This window comes from Mixophyes fleayi, chromosome 1 (assembly GCF_038048845.1).
Source record: "Mixophyes fleayi isolate aMixFle1 chromosome 1, aMixFle1.hap1, whole genome shotgun sequence".
In the NCBI taxonomy this organism is placed as follows: domain Eukaryota; kingdom Metazoa; phylum Chordata; class Amphibia; order Anura; family Limnodynastidae; genus Mixophyes; species Mixophyes fleayi.
Window position 1 is genome coordinate 142,023,472 of NC_134402.1, and position 22,753 is coordinate 142,046,224.

A 22,753-nucleotide genomic window follows, 5' to 3' on the forward strand; every position below is an offset into this window, starting at 1 on the left:
ATGAATCGGCCCAAATTGGTTAAAGGTACAGGATGACGGCGTACCTCATGCTAAGACAAGTCTCAAATGTGTATAAGAGAGGCTCTGTTTTGTATTGAAAGCTGTTCTTCTTGTATTATCTGACCGGAGCACTGATACCTTCAATCAGTGTGACTGTAAATAAACCACTTTCTTCATAGACCTTGCTTGGAAACTTCTCTATCCTGTGACCTACAGATTAGACCCAACTCTAATCCATTCCCCGCTGTTCTGAGGTTTGGACCCAGTACCACTGCTCTGCCCGTTACCCAGCAGCTCTGGCCAGTGTGATAAGCCAAGTGGGGATCCATCTACAGCAGCCCTGATCTATAGGATGAGGTCAGGGGTACCAGCCCAGGTATACCAGTAACAGGGTACTCTAGCAGCGTCAGTCACCCCGAAGAAACCCGGTTCTGGATGCCGGTAAGGAGTCCTGTGGTGGCAGCACTTGTAAGTCCCTCCTACTGCAGATAGAGAGCGCATTTGGGATAACGAAAGGGAACAGTGGCAAAGTAAGGCCAACCAGTTCTCAGCAACAGCAGCCAGGGTGGCACAACTTTTAAACATTTAGGAAGTCCTCTAGCTACTGCATTGAGTTGTTTACTGTAATATGCAACAGGCCTAGGAGTGTTCCCATGGGGCTGTGTTCAAACACCAGCAGCATGCCCTGAATGTTCAGGGCAAAAAAAAAAGTGAATGATAACTCATGATGGTATACCTAATGCAGGTGCCATCAAGAATTCATGTTCAAGCTGTTCAAAACAACTTTTGATAATATCAGAGTGAATGAATGGTTCTTTAACAGCATCAGTTTGTAAGTTCATACAAAGGGGCAGTTAAACTTGAATAGTTTGGTATAAAATTCCTACAGAATCCTACAAATCCAATTAAACCAATGAATAATAGAAAAGTTTTCTTTTATTCATTGACAAAGTTAAATCATGTATGGCTTGTCTTCAATCTGGGGATAAATGTATTTTTCCTTTAGTTAAGCAGTGTCTAATATATATAGAACATGTGGACTGCATAGTTGCATTTTATCCTTTGACACTTTATGTGCTGAATATGCCAAATGAGTTAATAACTCGCCAGTGTCTGAAAGTGATGCCTCAGAAGAATCGGAGCATAATAACAAATCATCTACGTATTGGAAGAGTGTGCCCCCCTGTGACAAACTCAAATGTTTTAAATCGGCTGCTAGGGCTTGGCTAAATATAGTACCACTGTTTACAAAGCCCTGGGGAGCCCTAGTCCAGGTATACTGCTCACCCTGAAGGGTAAAAGCAAACAGATATTGACTATCCTCATGTATAGGAATAGAAAAATAAGCAGAACATAAATCAGACTGAGAAATCCTTGGCTTCTGGTTGTATTTGCATACAAATCATTACAGGATTGGGAACAGCTGGATGTAAGGGTTCAACTACTGCATTGGTAGCCCTTAGATCTTAAATTAGCCTAAAGCCACGCCCACCACTTTTTTTAATAGGATCTATGGACGAATTAAATGGACTTTGGGTTTTAATCAAAACCCCTTGCTGTAATAATGATTGTATTACAGGGAAAATGCCTTGATCAGCTTCTGGCCTTAAGGGATACTGAGAAAGTGAGGGAAGTCTTACATTTGGTTTTAATTTAACTGAAATTAGGCTAACCTTCATTTTCCTAGTTTTGTTTGCTTCAGTAGTCCACAATTGACTAGGTATAGGTTGGAACATATCATCTACCATTTTGTCTAGCCCTGGTTCAGCACCATAGGGTCTGAATTTGATTTGTCTCATGATAAGGTGTATTGTCATTCATGTCAAGAGCTAGCTGCACTTTGTGTCTATTTTTCTCAGGAATGTCTAGAAACACTCCATCAGGAGTACAAAATATTGAACATCAAAATATGTCATTCTAATCTGTGATCAGTCTTGTTCTGACCAGAAGCAAGACTCTATGCATTGCATATTTGGGAAATAAAGGAACTTTGCTTTTTCAACACTTACTGCTTCTGAGTGCTACTACAATCCTAATTTACACAACAACTCTCTACCCAATAAATGAGAGGGAAAATTTGCTGCCAATAAAAAATAATGCATACAAGCAATAGGACCTATAGTGATTGTGACTAGTTCTGTTTATTTCAAAGAAATAACTTGTCCAGTTACTCCTCCTGCATTAACAATTTTGCTAGTAGTTGGTAATACAACTTCATTTTTTAATACTGATCTTGCAGCTGCAGTATCAATCAAAAATTCATGCTTATTACCATCAATTTTAATTTTTACAGTAGGGTCTTTTACATCTGTTCTCAATATTAGAAATATAGGTACAGGAGCTGCAGGAGACCGTCAATCAATATTATCTGGGAAAGTTCTTATCTGGCCTCACTCTATCCTTCTGTCTCCTAGGTTTCCTGCTATTTTTTGCAAAATGCCCCTTCTGGCAGTTATAATAAATCACTTGTGATCTGTTACTTATGTCAGGATTTACATATCCCCTAATTTTGGGTCTAACGCCATGTATGGTTGCTTTTGCAGCTTCCATTTGCAAGTTAATTAATTTTGTTTCTGCTTGAGCTTTTTTAATTACCATGTTATCTTCATGATGTCCAGCTACTGTAGTCAGAGCATCAATGTCCTTTGAAGCCCATAAGGCATCGTGTATCTGAATTCTCATTTTTAAACTTTGTTTTAATCCCTCAACAAAAGTACTAGTTAGAATACTTTTAAAATCATCCTTGGCAAACACATCAGAAATGTCTGAATATTTTACAACTTCTCTTTTGAATCTAGCATTGTATTATCAGACTCCTTCAGTTGCACACTCTGTTTAATCAGAAAAACTTTGGACCAGTCTCCTCTAAGTGGGAATATTTCTTTAAACTTTGCCATTGCAAGTTCCCATTGTGTGTCAGTTTCAGCCCTCACATCATTTTTAAGGGGCCTGAAAAGTAGCCTCATTCCGATTACACTAAATATTTAAGGTAGTAAGTTCATCTGAAGTTAACAAAGCATGAAACAATTGAAGGATATCTGAAAATGTGGGACTATGTATTTTGTATAATCTTTGCAATTTAATAATTACCTCTACTGGTTTATTTCTATAATCTTTACTTTCAGTAACAATTAAATTCAACTCAGTTCTTGTCCATGGGACATGTGCTATCCGCTGTGCACCTTGATCTGTAGTTATAGTTCTTAAAGGGTTCAAGGAAACATCAGGGGATTTTTTTTGTCATTTTGGAGCATTTTTAATATTACTTGCAGAAATATTTGCATAATCCTTACCTATAAGGGTTTTTTTTGTTTCTCTAGCAGAACCCCCTATTGCTCCCTTTAACACATCCTCACTGTCCTCATCAGAAATTTGGAATGCATCAGAACTTACAGAAGTTTTAGCATCCCTTTTTGTTTCTTCCACAATCCTATCTCCCAGTGGCATATCTATTTGATGATCAACATTGAGAGGCAACTGCGGATATAACCTTCTTTGTGCACCTATTACAATTGATATTAAATCTTATATTGGGTCGTTGCCTCATTTAACAATAATTGCAAAACTTGTTCTTCTTTACTTTTAGAAACATCTTTTCCTATTTCCCCTAAAACATTTAAATCAAAATTTCATTTTGCTTTAAATTCAAGATACCTTGTTAAGCATTTATGCACGTATTGAACTAATTTTTTTTCCATATTTATGGAACATGATTGCTGCCGGACTCCCAGGGGAAATATCCAACCATATATGTGTGACTACATTCTGTCCCATGGTGCAGCTTAATCTTTTCTTTTATAGTCCGACTTATTTAGTATCTGCACAATGGTAGGGCTACAACCACTATTAGAATGTATTGTCTCTTTATGGGGAACAACCCTGTGCTTTAACCCTTAGGGAGCCATACTATCTAATCCCATATTTCTGGTGTTTCACACACACACACGTTACACACACTGCTATCTAAGGCCTTATAGTGTTTATTTTGTGCTATGTGTTTTTACAGTACTTTCATGTGACTTGGGACTATCTATTCCTCCTTCAAGTGTTAACCATAAGTGATTCTTGAATTCAGAGTCTTAACCAGACGCTGGCACCGTGATGGATGCCCAATCTCTCACATATATGTGAAAACTTTCATACTATGGTTAAAAAGGTTAGACAGGCTCTCTGATAAATAAACCGCAAACGGAAATTCTCACTGGTACCAATTCTATGCATATACATCTATATAAACAATTTAAAAAAATACATTTGCAATTTCACACTAGCATAGATAGCTATAAATACCTTTTCAGCAAACTCAGAGATTAGGAGACAGAAGTATATAATCAGAAAAGCTAAAATATTACCTTTGTGGCCTCAGTTGAATATATATATTTCAAGTCTCCGGTCTCTGGATGTGTTGGCTGATCACTATTTATAGATCATCTCGGTGCAGACCTCCAAAATGTAATAACACACTTGAAGCAGTGTGAAAAGCAAAAGTTTCCTTTATTTCCCAAATATGCATTGCATAGAGCCTTGATTCTGTATAGAAGAAGACTAATTACAAAATGCTACAGAGAATTTAAACCTAAAAACCCACACCTCTAACAGACGTCACTATCCATATCACATCTTTAAAATAATACACAACAGATGACAAGAAATCAAACATAAATACTTAAATAACAGATATGTCTGTCCCTTTCATCTCACTGCTGCCTTCCTTTGTGACAAGTGGTGAAGACATGTCATATATGCTCCACCAATTACTCCCTTGTCACATATGTATACTTCCCACTGTCCCAATTTAGGCAGGACAGTCCCAATTTGATGGGCAGGTGTGCGCAATTTTGATTGGGTGTTTTTTTTCTTCCGAAGTGCTGGGTAAACCCTTGGGGATGTGGCATGCCTACAATGTGATGTGGTAAAGTCCCAGAGTAACATGACCACGTCCCTTATGCTTTCCAGATCCTTCATTCAAAATAATTGGGAGGTAGACATTGGGTGGATGGAAGGGTCATGCAATAATCTTGCACACATGCCCGCTAATTTCTTAAAACGCCCCTGATCGAAGATCAGGTAAAGTAATTTTAGGATATTACTATATATTTCAAATAAAAATATAAAAAAAAAAAAAAAACTAATGGGTTTTTATTATTTAAGTTAGTGACTAAAATGGGGAACTCCGCCCTAAATGTGCTTTGTCCACCCCCCACAGATCATTTAAATAATCCCATCCCGGAATATGAAATATTCCTGACATGCTTATTTATGCACTTAACTGTACAAACTTGTGGCTCACTTTTGTTGCTGCAATAAGGCTGAATTTTTTTATTTTCTTCTCTACGCAATTTATCAATAAAATATCGTTGGGGCAGCTGAGTGAAACTCGGCTACCTCTGTGATACTTGCCTAGAGCAGTAAAGGTTAACTTATTGGTTTACTAGGCCAGTCTGAGGGGATAAGTGCATGCATGGGCTTTCAGTTCCACTAATATAAAAAAAATGAATTGCAAAATATAAATATTCAAATAAAACCTTTTTACATTAATTTTCTTCAGTTACTGCCATCCTGGGATAGTAACAGAACAAGTATTTTGGCAGAACCTGTACCAGCGCAATACTTGTTAATTAGGCTTCCCCAGAATTGATCTCCGGTGTAACCCAGCTATCGCCATCTGTGACCCCTAGTCTAGTTATCTGTTGGGAATATTCCTAACGGACAACTAGAATTTTTCTCCTGGAGCTAATTTAGGAACTGGATTCCTCATTTTCTTGTAAAAATATTATTTTCGCGGGTAGAGGCGTCTTTTAGGGTTGGTCTTTGTCTGTGCCCAGATAAGTGAAAAGTTTCGTACTATGGAATCCACTGCTGGGAAACCGAAGAAATAAGAGCTTGAGAAAAGGTTGGCGGTCTCGGATGACAACCATACATAACAAAAAAGGGAGAATTAGCAACTGCCTCGTGAAAGTCATTATTATTTGCTATTTCTGCTCAGGGAAGCAGTTCAACCCAATCCAACTGGTGAGCAGATACACACATTCTAATGAACTTTTCGAGTTCTTGATTAGTTTGTTCAGCGAGCCCATTGGACTGGGTGTAATATGCTGAAGAAAAATCAAGTTTAATTCCCAACTTAGCGCAGAAAGCCCTCCAGAACCTTGAAATAAACTGTGACCCCTTATCGGAAACAATGTGCAGAGGGCAAACAACCAGACGAAACACTTCTTTTATAAAGAGATTCTCCAAAAGTGAAGAGGATGGAAGTGTTTTGAGCAGTATGAAATGGGCTGCTCTCGAAAAACCGATCCATAATTACCCAGATGGCAGTATAAGACTTGGATGGAGGCAACTCGGTAATAAAATCTATGGAAATTTGAGATAAAGGAACTTCAGGAATTTGTAAGGAAATGAGCGGACCGAACGTTTTCACCCTAGGCACATACAGAACATGCAAAGACAAAACTATTGACTTCCTTTAGCAAAGATGGCCACCAATAATAACGGGTGACAAGTTTTCCGGTCTTCTTTACATGAGACATTGTAATGGAATAAATTATGGTACAAATATAAGTTTTATAAAATATTATTAATGTATATTTATGTGTTTAAAATATATTAGGTCAATTGTCTCTTTCTGTATTCCGTGCAATGGGTTAAATTATTTTTGTTTGTTATACCCTACAGTGGGGCCTCTTTTTCCATAGGATGTACAAATTGATGCCAGATGTGGTGATATGTGGACAAAGAACTAAGAATGTGAAAGGTCACATATGCCTCTTGACCTCTTAGGTATAGGATTCTCTGTTCAATGAAGTTATTGTAAAAAGCATGTATAACTGACTTTGTCCTTTATAAGGTATATTCTTTTAAAGTATGTGAAGTGAATAGTGACGTATGTTTAAGAGGGGTGGGATTATTTCAATATAACCAGTGGTCTTACGTGGGATAAGGCTGTTTGTTTCAGTCTTTGAATACAGGCCATTGCATATGCAATATGAAATAATAAAGAGAACTTTTTGCTTTTTCTACACTTACTAAGTTTGAATCATTTTTGCGTTCAACATTTTGGAGGTCGCCACTGAGATTCATCTGTAAATAGCAATCGGCCAACAATTCTGGAAGAGGGGAGACAAATTGTATACTCAACTGTGGCCACAAATGTAATATATTTTTATCTTATGATTATATACTTCTGTCTCCCACTCTCTGGGTTTGCTGAAAAGGTATTTTATAGTTATCTCTGTAAGTGTGAAATTGCAAACATATTTTTAATTGTTTGTCTATAAGTTTTATGTGTTTGTATAGATGTATAAGCATAGATTTGGAACCAATTAGAATTTCCATTTGATGTTTATTACTCAGAGACTGTTTTACCTTGTTAACCATAGTATGAATGGTCGCATGTATGTGAGTGTGAAAGAGTTTTCTTCACGGAACTTGATATCTGGTCAGAACTGAATTCAAGTATTATTGCATATTAATAGTGGTTGTAGCCCTATTACCATAACGCAGATTGACTGGAGTATAAAAACAATAAGCTGTGTCATGGGAGGATATGCAACCATACAGGAAAAGCCTAATAATAGGTTGGATATTTCCCCTGGTTCTCCAGTAGCTGTTATGTTCCATAAATATGGAAAAAAGTCTGTTCAATATGTGCATAAATGGTTAACAAGTTGTCCTGAATTTACAGCAAAAGGAAATTTTGATTTAAATGTCTTAGGAGAAATAGGAAAGGGTGTTTCTAAAAGTAAAGAAGTGCAAGCTTTGCAATTATGGTTAAATGAGGCTACAATTCCGCCTCCATATATAGATCAATATATGCCAGTTAAAACTCCTAGTGCACCAGGAGAGCAAGTTGACCCAATATTTGATTTGTTACCTATTGTAATGGGAACACAAAGAAGGATGTATTCACAAGTACCTCTCCATGTGGATCATCAAATAGATGTACCACAGGAAGATAAAATTATGGATAAAACAAAGGGATGATGAAATTGTAAGGTCTGATGAGCATCAAAAATTAGATGAGGATAGTGAGAAAGAATTAAGGGGAGCAGTAGGAGGTCTGGTTAGAGGTTAAAAAGCCCCTTATGGGTAAAGATTATGCAAATTTATCTGCAGATAACATTTCCAGTATTCCAAGACGTGGAAAATCCTCTGAGGTCCACATTCTTCCTTTAAGAACTATTACTACAGATCAGGGAGCTCAATGGGTAGCTCATGTCGCTTGGACACAAACTGAATTGAATTCAATTGTCACGGAATGTAAAGATTACATAACTAAACCTGCAGAGGTAATGATTAAATTACAGAGATTATACAAAACGCATAGTCACACATTTTCAGATATACTGTAATTGTTTCATGCTCTGTTAACCTCAGATTAGCTTACTACTTTAAATATCCAGTGTAAGTGGAATGAGGTTAATTTTCAAACCCCTAGAAGTTGATGCACAGTGGGATTTTGCAATGGCAAAGTTTAAAGAAATGTTTCCCCTGAAAGTAGATTGGTCCAAACTTTTTTTGTTTAAACAGGGTGCAACTGAAGGGATAAGAGAATATAATGCTAGATTCAGAAGGGAAGTTGTAAATTATTCAGGCGTTTCTGATGTGTTTGCAAAAGCGGATTTTAAAAGTATTTTGACTAGTGCTTTTGTGGAAGGGTTGAAAAATAATTTAAAAGTAAGAGTGCAAATTCATCACACTCTCTGGGCTATAAAACATATTGATGCTTTAGCATCATGAGACATCATGAGGATAATATGGTAATTTAAAAAAGTGCAAGCAGAAACAAAATTGATGAATTTGCAAATGCAAGCAGCTCGAACCACGATTAAAGAAGCTGAACCTAAAGCAAGGGTTAATGTATATCCCAACAGAAGTAACAGATCACAAGTGATTTGCTATAATTGCCAGGAGACGGGGCATTTTGCTAAGTATTGCAGGAAGCCTAGAAAGCAAAGAGACAATTGGGGGAGGCCAGATCAAATAGCCACTTCTCAAGATAATATTGATTGATGGTCTCCTGTGCACATCTGTCCAGTATTAAGACCGGATGTAAAGGACCCCATTGTAAACATGACAGCTAATGGTAATAAGCATGAATTTCTGATTGATATGGGAGCTGCAAGATCCGTATTAAAAAAAATGAAATTTCATTGCCAATTACTGATAGAATTGTAAATGCTATAGGAGTCGCTGGTCACGTAATTTCTTTAAAAGAAACAGAGCCAGTTAAAGTCACTTTAGGTCCTATCATAGATAAACATTCTTTTTTTTTATTGGCAGCAAATGCTTCTTCTTATATATTGGGTAGAGGTTTGTTTTGTAAATTAGGGTGTTCAATATATTGTACTCCGGATGAAGTGTTTTTCGACATACCTGAGAGAAATAGACATGAAGTGCAGATAGCTCTTGACATGGATGCTAATATGCCTTATCACAACACATATGACATTCAGTCTGTATGGTGCTACCAACCAGGGCTAAATAAAACGGTAGATGACATGCTAGAAAATGTACCTAGTCAGTTGTGGACTACGGATTTAAATGAGACTGGGAAAATGAAGATCAGTCCAATTTCTGTTAAATTGAAACCAAATGTAAGACTTCCCTCAATACATCAATACCCATTGAGGCCAGAAGCTGAACAATCGTTATTACAGCAAGGAGTTTTGATTAAAACACAGAGTTCTTGTAACAGTCCGATCTATCCGATAAAGAAACGCGTTTGAAGGGGTTATAGGCTAGTTCAGGACCTACGGGCTATTAATGCGATAGTTGAACCCCTACATCGTGTTGTTCCAAATTCTGTAACTATTCTAATGCAAATACCAGCAGAAGCTCAGGTTTTTTCAGTGATTTGATTTATGTTCTGCTTACTTTTCTATTCCCATCCATGAAGATAGTCAGTCAATATCTGTTTGCATTTACTTATCAGGGTGAACAGTATACTTGGATTAGAATTCACCAGGGGTTTGTGAACAGTGGTACTATATTCAGCCAAGCCTTAGCAGCTGATTTAAAAACTTTGAGATTTTCACAACATAGTATGCTTGTTCAGTATGTTGATGCTTTGTTGTTATGTTCTGAATCTTTTGAAGCATCGGTTAGACACTGGTGAATTGTTAACTCTTTTGGCATATTCAGGGCACAAAGTATCAAAGGGTAAAATGCAGATGTGCAGTCCACAGGTCCTGTACATAGGACACTGTTTAACTAAAGGGAAAAGACATTTATCCCCAGATCGCATACAAGCTATTCATGATTTAACTTTGCTTTTAAATCAAAGGAAGTTACGTGGTTTTTTAGGCTGCTGTGGATTCTGCAGAAATTTCATATCACACTATTCAAGTTTAACTGCCCCTTTCTATGAACTTACAACTGATGGTGTTAAAGAACCTCTTATTCATACCGATATTACCAAAAGTTGTTTTGAGCAGCTTAAACAAGAAATGTTTTTTTAGTTAAAGGTTTTTGGGCAGTTTGCCAATCCAAAGTAGGATAGTTGAGGCAAAGCCTTGGAAGGCTCAGGGCTAGAGAATTTATTGCCCTAGGAATCACTAGTAAGGAAATATTTTCCCTATGCAAGGCTCCAATCTGAAGTGTTGGTGGAACTGACTGGAATTGAATCAGGCCCCCAGAGATCTTGCTGCCATCAATGGCCGTGTAACGTACCGGACCTTCCAGGGGGATAGTGAGAATTCCATAATCCTTAAGTCACAGAAGCAGAAATGAAGTTCCTTGCTGCTCCAGAGTCTAAAAGGACAGATATAGAAATTGAGGGTTTCTTAGAAAACAGAAGAACAGGGAAAAGGAGATTTTCTTTCTGGAAAGAGTTTTGTAGTGAGAGACCTGAAAACCCTAACAAGACCTCTCCCTGTCCTGCTAGTCCTTGTCGTTTCCTGGGTGAATAGGACAGGTACTGATGAGATGACCATTACCATCACAATAGAAACATAATTTGTTTTTAAATCTCTCTCCCTCTCCCTCTCCCTCAGAGGTACGTGGAAGTACTAGGGTATTCTGTAAAGAATCCAGCCAGACCGATAATCCCTGCAGAAACTGCACGCGGCATTCCTGATTGGCCTCTAAATTCTCTTCGCTCCCCAGCAAATCTTGTAATAAAGCCTTCGGGGAAGGATCTCCTGCTGGGTCGATGGTATCATCAGTGCAAACTGTTGCAACTCTGAAGGTACCTGTGTCAATCCCAATTAGTAGTAGCAGACCAGAGGCTCCAGGAACCCGCACGTTGCGGCCTTCTGGACTGCTTTAGATTGTAATACAAGGACCTAAGAGGAATATGGCGAACTCTTGGAGATGCGGAGACCGCACTATAAGAGAAGGCAGGAACACATAGTAATCAGAACTGAAGGACTGCAGATAAGGAACTGGTACGCGAGTTGTCAGGCGGAGTAGTCGGGCTAGGATCTGGTACACGGGATATCGGACAGAGGAGCGTCAGACAACCCAAGCTTTGTACACAGAAAGATCCAGCAGCATGTAGTCAGACAGGCAGAATTGGCACACAGAGGATCCAGTACAAATCAACACACAAGGGGCAGCTAAAGGGAGTCAGACAAACAGCAACCAAGTTGCACCAAGTTATAGAGGCAGATCCCCCCCCCCACCCCACCCCTGACAGCCTAGTCATGTGACCCGATGTCTGGAAGGTAAAATTATTACACTCCCACCATGGGCCACCTCCCCAGCCATGATCCATTTTCATTGTTGGTGGGTGGAATCTAGGTGGTAACAGGTGGGGGCAGAACATGAACTCAGCTGAAACCCCCCTGCTGTTCCCCTGTCATCAAGTCTGGTTTGGGATGTCCTGGATCAATGGTCAGTAAATGGTCAAATCCCACCATCAGGATCTTGGATATAGTCCTGACCCTCCTGTTCTTAACTCTTTCCGCTCCTTTGTAATGTCACATGGTCCCCAGTTGTGCCATGCTTCCTGTGGGCTGCCTCCCTCTTTGGTCGCCAAAACAATGCTGTATCTGGCCACCAGTCTTTATATAATTTAGACAAAAAAACTTGTGTGTGTGTGTGTATGTGTATATGTATGTGTGTGTGTATATATATATATATATATATATATATATATATATATATATATATATATATATATATATATATATATATTACCAAGTTTGCAATCAGTATGTTTTCACTGTCCGCTTTGTATTATTGTGTTTTTTCCCCACTGTTTACCATTTGAATCCTTTGGTTTTTAAAGGATCCTTACATTGGATGCAATGATGTCAATTATAAATGGATCTCAGAAGATGAATGGATATACAGCAAGTCCTTCACACTCCCTTCTGAGATGAGGTATGCTTTCTTTCTTTTTTTTTTTTAACAATATAAATTTTAAAACAGAGCCAAGGCAAATATATGAACACATAAGCAAGAAAAGAATAAAGGAAGAACATGAAAAAAGAAATGAAAACCATTTGCATATATCTAAACAAGTACATCAAAATTCAACAGATAATAATAAAAAATAAATAAATAACTAACTATAAAGAGACCAATTGCTCAGAGTAATAAGTGCTCCAATCTAACCACTTAATAAAAGAGAGATGAAGGAGACATCGAATAAAGTATACCAATCGTCTTCATAACATAGTCATTTTGAATCTTATATTGAGCCCTAGACACTATAGGAATATGACCTACCACATATCGCTTACAGTGCTGGAGATATGGGGGCTATAGATGAAACAAGGCTATTTTTGGGGAAAGAGGTAGTGAAAAAGACATCACCACATTTTTTAATTCCAAAATTTCACCCCATAAAGACTGCAATTTCGGACAAGACCTAAAAATATGTAGCAGGCTCCCAATTCCTCCACATTGACTATAACAAAATTTAGACCCATTCAGCATGAATCTATGAAGTCTCTCACAGGTCAAATAAATTTGGTGAATTAGCTTCAAAATCATTTCCGAATGGTTAATACATTTCGACATTTTAAACACATTTGAGAAAATATATTTCCAATTATCGTCTGAAATTATTATTTAAATCATCTTTCTCTTTCATCCATCTGGGGGACACTGCTTAACCATGGGGTTGAGTAGGGAGGGGAGGAGTCTGGCACCTAAAGAGTTAACTTTCTTCCTGCTGACAGCATATCCCTACCACTAATTCCCCACATACCTCAGTTTGATTACCAAAGCCCTAGGACAAGAGGCCAATCAACCAAGATACACCCCTCAACAGAGGGGGGAGTGGAAAGAAAAGAAAAACAACAAAAAAGGGGGGGGACGGCACAGGGAGATTAATATGGACATAAGCCTCCCTGATAGTCAGGGTAAGCCATCTGGCAATAGTTTGCTTAGATGCTGGCCATCCCCGCTTAGAAAAGTCAAATAATACAAATAGAGAATCTGTCTTGCGTATCTTTGCAGATCTCTTAACACATATACGTAATGCCCTCACTACGTCCAACATTTATTTGTTCACGTTCCAGGAGACTGAGGCTCCTCTCTGAACACTGGAACAACTATTTCCTGATTAATATAGGGAGAAAGGACAGAATAGTCCTTAAACTGCTCTGTCCTCATTTTTATTGTGGAAGTACACTGACAAAGCTGATACCTGAACCTTTAAGGTTCCTAGTTTAAGCTCCGCCTCTAAACCACACTGCAAGAAGGCAGAAATCTAGCCAGACCAAAGGATCTAGAATTGTAAGCCCTCTTACACCATTTTATATATACATGCCAGATGCGGTGGCAGATCCTGGCCGAAACTGGCTTCCTGGCACTAGGAGGGTGCCTACCACACCCCCGAGAACCCTCTCGCTTTCCACAGACTGGATTCAAGGCTCTGTCATAAAATTCAGCCGGTTCAGATTTAGATGCAAGAACGGTCCCAGGGTCAGTAGATGGCTCCGTAGCCCTACTGGAGTTACCAGAAAGACTGGCATTGTAAGGACGTCCACTGCACTGTCAGTGGATCTCTTGATCTTGTGCAGAACTCTTTTTTCTTTCTTTCTTTTCAAAGTTTGTTTTGTTGATAGCAACGAGAGGCTCTGTTTGCAACAGAGCTGACTCGTGGGAGAAGCGCCTGCTAGCGGGGGCAGCCCCGCAGACAGAGGAGGAAAGCGCTTCTCAAACAGCGGGAAGCAGTCGACAAGAGACTCTCCCCGCTGATAGCAGGACGGGCGCTGCCATTAGGCAGAAAGCGCCATTACTGCTGCCGTTCCCCGGGAGCCAGCTGGAGTGTACCAAGTCCTCCCCTCCTATGGGAGGATAGGGGGAGCTTGAAGAATGGTGCGCTAGTGATAGCGCTGTGCGGGGAACACATTCTAACAGGATTTCCCCTAAATACAGAAAGGGCAGATCGCTGTTAATGAAAAACACAGAAGGAGATTCCAGTGGTAGGGGAATGTGTTTGAGGAACACCTCTCCCCCCCCCTTCCCCTGCTGAGTGAGCACGTGGAAGATCCCTTATGGCGCCAAAGTTCAAAAGGAGGACAGATGCAGCAGTCATTTGGAGAGAAGTGCACTGTTGACACATATCTTCCACGCTAAGTATCACTTTGTTTCTTCTGTGTATGCATGTGTATTATAAGACAATGAGGTGTTGAGAGAACTGTGTTTAAGGAAAACTATAAAGCTCTCCAAACCTGTCTTATTTAATCAGAAATACTATGATATGTTAAATAACCTAGTCTGTATTTTCTGATAAAGGTTGTGGAAGTGTTTGGGCGTGCCAAACATATCGTCTGTTCCAAATGTAATGCTAAATGGGCCCAGGTGTTCTGTGCTAATTGCAGTCATTACTGAAAAACCTGCTGCAGCCTTTCAGCTTGGCTAATTATACCTTATACTCTCTATATAGAGGAAAAGGAACAGAAATACAATCTTTTGACTGGTTCATAGATGAATATGTACCTGTATTTTGCGGTGTGGTAGCAAAATGTGAGAAAGATAAAGCAACAGGATTTCACCTAAGTAGAAAGGGGAAATCGCTGTTAGCAGAGAAACAGAAGGAGATTCCAGTGGTAGGGGAATGTGTTGAGAATCACCTCTTCCCCTCCCCCGCTGAGTGAGCACGTGGAAGATCCCTTTTTGGCCAAAGTTCAAAAGGAGGACAGATGCAGCAGTCATTTGGAGAGAAGTGCATTGCTGACACATATCTTCCCAGCTAAGTATCACTTGGTTTCTTCTGTGTGTATGTGTGCATATGTATACATGTGTATTAACTAAGACTATGATGTGTTGAGAGAACTGTTGTTTAAAGAAAACTAGAAAATTCTCAAAACCTGTCTTATGTAGTCAGAAATACTATGATATGTTAAATAACTTAATCTGTATTTTCTGATAATTTCTGGAGAAGTGTTTGTGTATATGAGACGTGATTCAGTTTTCTTTTTCTTATGATGGCAGATAAAAGTAAAACCGCACGTACCAAACATATTGTCTGTTCAAAATGTAATGTTAAATTAACAGGTGAACGGCTGGATCAGGGGGGGGCTCTGTGCTGCTTGCACTGTGGCTCCTGTGAAACTGCAGCCTAAAGACAGCTCCATTCGGACGGTAGAACCCCCCGGATGGGCAGCTACCCTGTCACAAGGGGTTGATACCCTTGTTAAACTGTTATCGAAACCTGTAGAGATCCCATCTACATCAGTGGCTTCTCAGGGTATAACAGGAGGAATGACAGAGGAGTCATTTTCCCCAGGGGTCGGATTAAATCCCTCCCTGGCCCTCCTAGGGGGATCCCAGATAGGAGAGGTGGGTTGGTCAGCAGTTGCTAAAGGCCTGGACCGACTTAACCAACTCCTGGAGAATCCCAGACATAAACGTAGTATTAAAAGACGTAGACCAACTAAGGCGCTGTGGTCAGTGTCTGACTCTGAGAGTTCCTCAGAGGAGGAAGGGGAATGGGTGGACGATTCAGACTTGTCTATAATAGAGTCAGAAGGAAACTCTAGACACCAGGGTATAGACGATCTGGTTAAAGCAGTTCGTCAGACCCTGGGATTTGTTGAAGTGGAGGAGACGCAGTCTTTGAACCGCTCTCTCTTTAAAAAAGCGTCTAACCAGGTGGTCAGGTTCCCTCCCTCAGCTGAGTTGAGAGATATGGTAGAGGCTCTTGGAAATTTCCAGATAAAAGGTTCTCTATGCCAAAGAAGTTTGGCTCGTTATATCCTCTCCAAGAGGAGGATATGACCCGTTGGGAACAAGTGGCGAAGGTGGATGCGCCTGTGGCGAGATTGGTTTGCCAGACCACACTACCTGTACCTGGGTGATCGGCCTTACAGGACGCGACCGACCGTAAATTAGAATCCCTGCTGAAGTCCGTCTTCTTGGCCGCCGGTACTAGCCTCAGACCAGCATTATCTGCTACCTGGGTAGCTAAGACTATGGAAGTCTGGGCAGGGCAGTTAGAGTCCGCTCTGCAGGATTCAGATCTTCAACCTCTGGCCATGCAGCTGAAGGAAGCAGCAGGCTACGTACATGAAGCGGCCCACAATTCGGCCTCCATGTCATTGTCTATTTTGGCTACAACTATAGTAGCTAGAAGGGCCTTATGGTTAAGGACTTGGAATGCAGATTCAGAGTCAAAAAAAGGCGTTAGAATCCATCCCGTATACGGGTGGGATGCTATTTGGTCCAGAGTTGGACTCCTGGATTTTACAGGCTTCAGGGGGTAAGAAGACGTCCTTGCCTGTAGATGCTCCAAAACCTAGGGCTAAGCCTAGGTTTAGCTCTTTCAGACAGCCTTTTTACAGGGGCGGGTCTGGCAGAGGCCAGACTACCAGTTCAGGGGCCGTTTGAACCAGGAGACAGTCCCGTAGAGGAAGGTCATCCTTTGCCCCTGCAGCAGGAAAGGCCCCTTCTGCTAAGCTGCCGGATAGACCCGCAGCATAACTACCACCCGCCTCTGGTCACAGAGGGTGGGGTGGGAGGACGACTGCTTGGGTTCGCCCAGCAGTAGACAGAGTCCTCTGCGGACGGGTAGGTCCAGGATATCATGATAGAATCATGGGGCCAGTTCGTCTAAAGTTTTCATTAACTGTATTCCTCACTGTCCTTATTCAAGACAGAGAGAGCTCATGGCTGCCCATTTGCTTCGTTTAAACAAAGCTATACAGGTTTGGAGGTACCAGAGAAGGAAAAGGTTTTAATCAAACCCAATTGTGGTGCAGAAGCCAGAAGGGTCGTTCAGTCCGGGGCTGAACCTCTGGAGTGTTATATGGTCACAAGGAATCCCTTGTCTAAGAATGAGTTTCTTGGGACTAGTAAGGGACTTAGCACGCAGCAGAATGTTCCTCCACAGGACAGGTTAAGGTCCCTGATGGAGTGGATAGGCAGGGTCCTGTCAGGCAAGAAGCTGTCAGTACCCAGGTCTTTGGAGCTGCTAAGAAAGATGGTGACATCTTTCGTGACCCTACCATACGCATGGATCCACCCCAGATGTCTTTGGTGGGACATTCGGAGGAAGCAGGCAGGGGCCTTCTTTTGTTGGAAGTACCAGCGGAGGACGTAAGTCCTCAGCGGGTGGTTGTTGGAGGACAACCGAACAAAAGGCAGGGAAGTCCCAGAGTTCTGCACAAGTTCAAGAGATCCACTGACCGTGCAGTGGACGTCCTTACAATGCCAGTCTTTCTGGTAACTCCAGTAGGGCTACGGAGCCATCTACTGACCCTGGGACCGTTCTTGCATCTAAATCTGAACCGGCTGAATTTTATGGCAGATCCTTCGAATCCAGTCTGTGGAAAGCGAGAGGGTTCTCGGGGGTGTGGTAGGCACCCTCCTAGTGCCAGGAAGCCAGTTTCGGCCAGGATCTGCCACCGCATCTGGCATGTATATATAAAATGGTGTAAGAAGAGGGCTTACAATTCTAGATCCTTTGGTCTGGCTAGATTTCTGCCTTCTTGCAGTGTGGTTTAGAGGCGGAGCTTAAACTAGGAACCTTAAAGGTTCAGGTATCAGCTTTGTCAGTGTACTTCCACAATAAAAATGAGGACAGAGCAGTTTAAGGACTATTCTGTCCTTTCTCCCTAAGGTGGTCTCAGGTTCCATATTAATCAGGAAATAGTTGTTCCAGTGTTCAGAGAGGAGCCTCAGTCTCCTGGAACGTGAACAAATAAATGTTGGACGTAGTGAGGGCATTACGTATATGTGTTAAGAGATCTGCAAAGATACGCAAGACAGATTCTCTATTTGTATTATTTGACTTTTCTAAGCGGGGATGGCCAGCATCTAAGCAAACTATTGCCAGATGGCTTACCCTGACTATCAGGGAGGCTTATGTCCATATTAATCTCCCTGTGCCGAAGCGTATTGTTGCCCATTCTACCCGTTTGGGGCGTCTTGGGCGGCACGGATGGAGCCACGGTGGACCAGCTGTGCAGGGCAGCCACCTGGTCCTCGGTCCATACCTTTACGAAGTTCTACCAATTTAATGTATTGCGTCTGGGGACGCCTCCTTTGGCCGTAGTGTTCTACGTGCAAGGAGATCAGAGTGGTCCCACCCTTCAGAGGGATTGCTTTAGTAAGTCCCCATGGTTAAGCAGTGTCCCCCAGATGGATGAAAGAGAAAACAGGATTTATACTTGCGATAAATCTCTTTCTCTGAGTCCATCTGGGGGACACTGCGGTCCCCCCCTTTTTTGTTGTTTTTCTTTTCTTTCCACTCCCCCCTCTGTTGAGGGGTGTATCTTGGTTAATTGGCCTCTTGTCCTAGGGCTTTGGTAATCAAACTGAGGTATGTGGGGAATTGGTGGGAGGGATATGCTGTCAGCAGGAAGAAAGTTAACTCTTTAGGTGCCAGACTCCTCCCCTCCATACTCAACCCCATGGTTAAGCAGTGTCCCCCAGATGGACTCGGAGAAAGAGATTTATCGTAAGTATAAATCCTGTTTTCTATTGGGATTGAACAGGGAGTTTACAGTTATCAATGGAGCAAAGCAGAATCGATTAGTCGGAGACAGTCTCAGAGATATGTAAGTAGGGACAGGACCTACAGAAGTAAAGCAATTAGATTGAGAGTGCACCCAATGACTGATTTGAAGATAGTTATAGAAATCTCTAGCCGGGATCTTAAAATAGTCCTGGAGATAAGAAAAAGGGAGAAGAGAAGAGTTATCCATAAGAGACTGGAGATTAACAATACTCTGCGCAAGCCATGCTTGAAGATTCAAGTTCGAGATTAGGTTAGATAGACCCAAAACAGAGAGATTAGAAGATGGGAACGTAAATTCAGGGGTCAAATGGATCAGTTTATCTCATGCTTTAAGAGAGTCACGACTGCTCGTCAAAAAAGGAGCCTGCATAGAGTCTAAACTTATTATCCAACCACAACAGATCCATCAAAGAGAGCACGTGGAATGAATGCTGTTCACTAGAGACCCAGAGCTTAACAGGGTATGGAGCTAACCAATACCCAAGTTAATCTAATAGGCATGCCATCTGATAGAATTCCAAAATAGAAGAGGCTATACTCCCTTTCACTTTGGATCTTTACATTTTATCTGGAGGGGCAAGTGCCCTAAAGTAGCAAATACTAAAATGATAAGACACTTTTTATAAAATTTATTAATCAAATGATGAAGGCAAAAATAAGGTATAGATCGAAACAGATATAACATATTCGGGAAAAGCATCATTTTAACTGCTGAGATCCTACCTAACCTTGACACTTCATAGTTAAGCCACAACTTTGTCAGAGTAATAAATTGAGTTAACAATGTTACGAACAACAGAATTTGAAGGGGTCTGACATATGTATATGGGAGGACACATGTCCGTGTGGGAGGCTGTGATCTCAAGGGGGTTATGGCTATTTTTGCAAGAACATAAATTCTGCTGTAGACATAGTTTCAATTCAATAAATAAAATGTGATCCACTGTTCTCCCCAGAAGGTTTTGCCAGTCGGGTGGCATTAAGTAGTAGCCTGGTGGGGGCAGTGTAATATTTTGCAATAATATTGAAAAATGTTGGAGGTTATTGCCCACTCCTGCCAGGAACGGCCAGACTGGTGGTCACTGGTCTAACACACACACTGCTGGCGGTAGTGCTCACATAGAGTAAACCACTGTTTCTCCTATTAAAACACTATTCTAATAAGACACTGTTATGTTCCAAAGTGCCCATAATGCATGTGACCTATTTTATACTTACCCAACCACTATTCCAGCCAAGTTGCGTGGTAAAGATTTGATGGTTCTTATACATTATAGTGACACCTAGGACTACACTGTGTTATTACAGTGTAGGAAAGAGGCAATAGGGATTTGTAGAAACACTGGTGTGCATACCTGTCAAATGATTTCCATTTAATTTGGGAGCAGGCAGCTGAGGGGTATCTATACCGCTCAATCTACTCTGAAGTTGGCAGCTGAATAAATATGATTTAAAAACATTATGGTTGTTAATAAACAAGGTGAAGGAAAGGAAGGTTTATAAATTTGGATTTAATTTCTGTTTTTTAAAACTATGACAAGGTTTAAAGGTACATATAACTAAAACATTTCATAATAGAGATTAAAGTGCATGTTTCCAACTGGTAAAAAATTAGGACTTTTCAGCTGGTTGCTTGCATTAATATTATAGTACTAAAGAAACTTACGTTCTTTAAATGTTTTCATTAATACATGCTGATAATACTGGGTCCAAGCATAGTTCTGTAATGTTATCATGGCTTCTTCTTCTATTTCCATGTTGATGGGTAAGGTTACATTTAAAGGACACACAAAGATGGGCCTCAATGGAAAAAGCTTTGAGCCTGTCTTATTTTAGATAAGTAGCACTTGTCTTTTCGAATGGCTACAAAGAATGGCTGAATGCTGAGTTTTTTCCGGTTGTTTATTCATCATTTCAGATAAGTACAAATAAGTGGATTGGGAACAGTGTAAAGGCTCTCAGAGTAACTTTAGCTATTGGACAAAACTAGGTTCCTGGAACTTCTTTAGTTTTAGTATTCTTTTTTAACTTATGTCATAACGCTAATGAAAGGCTGTGTGTGGTTTCTTTTTTAAATTTTTATATTGTTTATGCTCATTAAATTAAGTTCCTTGTACCAGACCATGTGACATGGTAATTTGATATTGTTCACAGACCTACCCAGCATTTAAGTTCCCTATGCCAAATAATGAATAGGTTTTGTACATTCTGAGGATTTACATCTGCTTCAAATTTACTCTGTATCTCTATCTGCAGTGGACATTGCAAATAGGTATTTCTTTTATTTCCCTCAGTTTCTTGCCTTTTACACTTAAATCCCAAAGTTTAACAAATTGCTTTTCTTACACTCCTTTTATTGCATTATCTGTAGGACTATATCATCCTTCACCCTTCCTGCATACACCTTTGTCCACATTGTCCCTTCTTTACCCACACCTGCAGACAAGTGTATATTCACAGTTCTGTTTGTTAACAGAATTATTTTTATTATGGTATTTAAAATAATACAGAAAAGAAGGAGGGAACGGGGTAGGGTACATAGTGGGTAGCAGATAAATGCACAAAATACATACAATCAAAATATGGTGTGCATTGATGCATGAGGGTTAATATACAAGGCATTCTTCAGGCAGGTACATAAGCTATGGCCAAACTTTTACATGTCACATGGGGAGCATGGAGAGGTTGTTCTAGGGGGTCAGAAATGGCAATGGCTGGTGGGAATAACATCTTAGACCCCTCACCTTCAGTGGTGAACACATGCCAGGCCATTCACTTGACTATGGGTGAGGATGATACCATAGAATAAGGGACCTTATATGTCTCCATCTCATAGCTGAAGTGAATTTTGGCTGCAATTTTGTGAATGGTGGGAGGGGTGGATTGCTTCCACTTGTTAGACGCCTGGTGCTCGCTGTCTCCAGACTGAGACCCGGTTCACTTACCTGTCCTCTGCGCCCGTCCGACTCCCGCTGACAGCCGCCATCTTGGATGCGCAGACCCGATCTCTGTTTTAAACCTTCCCTGGCTTCCTATTGGATGAGGGTTTTTCCCTCCACTATTTAAAGCAGCCTCCTCCTCTCCTCTGAGCCTGTTCTTAGGTTCAGTTTGGGTGATTCTGTGGACGTCTCCTTTTGTTCCAGCTGTTTGCAACCGCAGATCACCTCAGCTCACGCTGCAACCGCTATCCCAGCGGTCATCTCTGCAACCGCAGATCACCTTAGCTCACGCTGCAACCGCTATCCCAGCGGTCATCTCTGCAACCACAGATCACCTCAGCTCACGCTGCAACCGCTATCCCAGCGGTCATCTCTGCAACCGCAGATCACCTCAGCTCACGCTGCAAACCGCTATCCCAGCGGTCATCTCTGCAACCGCAAATCACCTCAGCTCACGCTGCAAACCGCTATCCCAGCGGTCATCTCTGCAACCGCAGATCACCTCAGCTCACGCTGCAAACCGCTATCCCAGTGGTCATCTCTGCAACCGCAGATCACCTCAGCTCACGCTGCAACCCCTATCCCAGCGGTCATCTCTGCAACCACAGATCATCTCAGCTCACGCTGCAAACCCGCTATCCCAGTGGTCATTTCTGCAACCACAGATCATCTCAGCTCACGCTGCAAATCCGCTATCCCAGCAGTCATCTTTGCAATCCGCAATACCTAACTCGCTGAACTCCGTGGGTCTCGCCCCACTCCCAGAGGACCGCGACCTGCGTAGCGGCCGCCGCAAAGTCCATACCACCTTGCAGGGGTTCTTGGTGAAGGCCAGCCGCCGCGTTAGACTCCGCGCCTCTGGTGAGTGTTAGTATTGGCAGACCAGGGGTCTAGT

The 22,753-nt window shown here is 41.1% G+C and overlaps 1 protein-coding gene across 2 annotated transcripts in view; it reads left to right on the plus strand.

The window, feature by feature from the left end:
- Positions 1 to 22,753, plus strand: part of MANBA (mannosidase beta) — a 94,493-nt gene that overhangs the window by 8,518 nt on the left and 63,222 nt on the right. The window contains exons 1-2 of one of the 2 annotated variants that reach the window (XM_075201025.1): positions 11,093 to 11,188; positions 12,233 to 12,327. In XM_075201025.1, the coding sequence (XP_075057126.1) occupies positions 11,153 to 11,188; positions 12,233 to 12,327 (131 nt within the window). In that variant the 5' untranslated portion in view covers positions 11,093 to 11,152. Of the gene's footprint in view, positions 1 to 11,092; positions 11,189 to 12,232; positions 12,328 to 22,753 lie in introns of those variants that run through there. The other variant, XM_075201015.1, reaches the window with a different exon arrangement.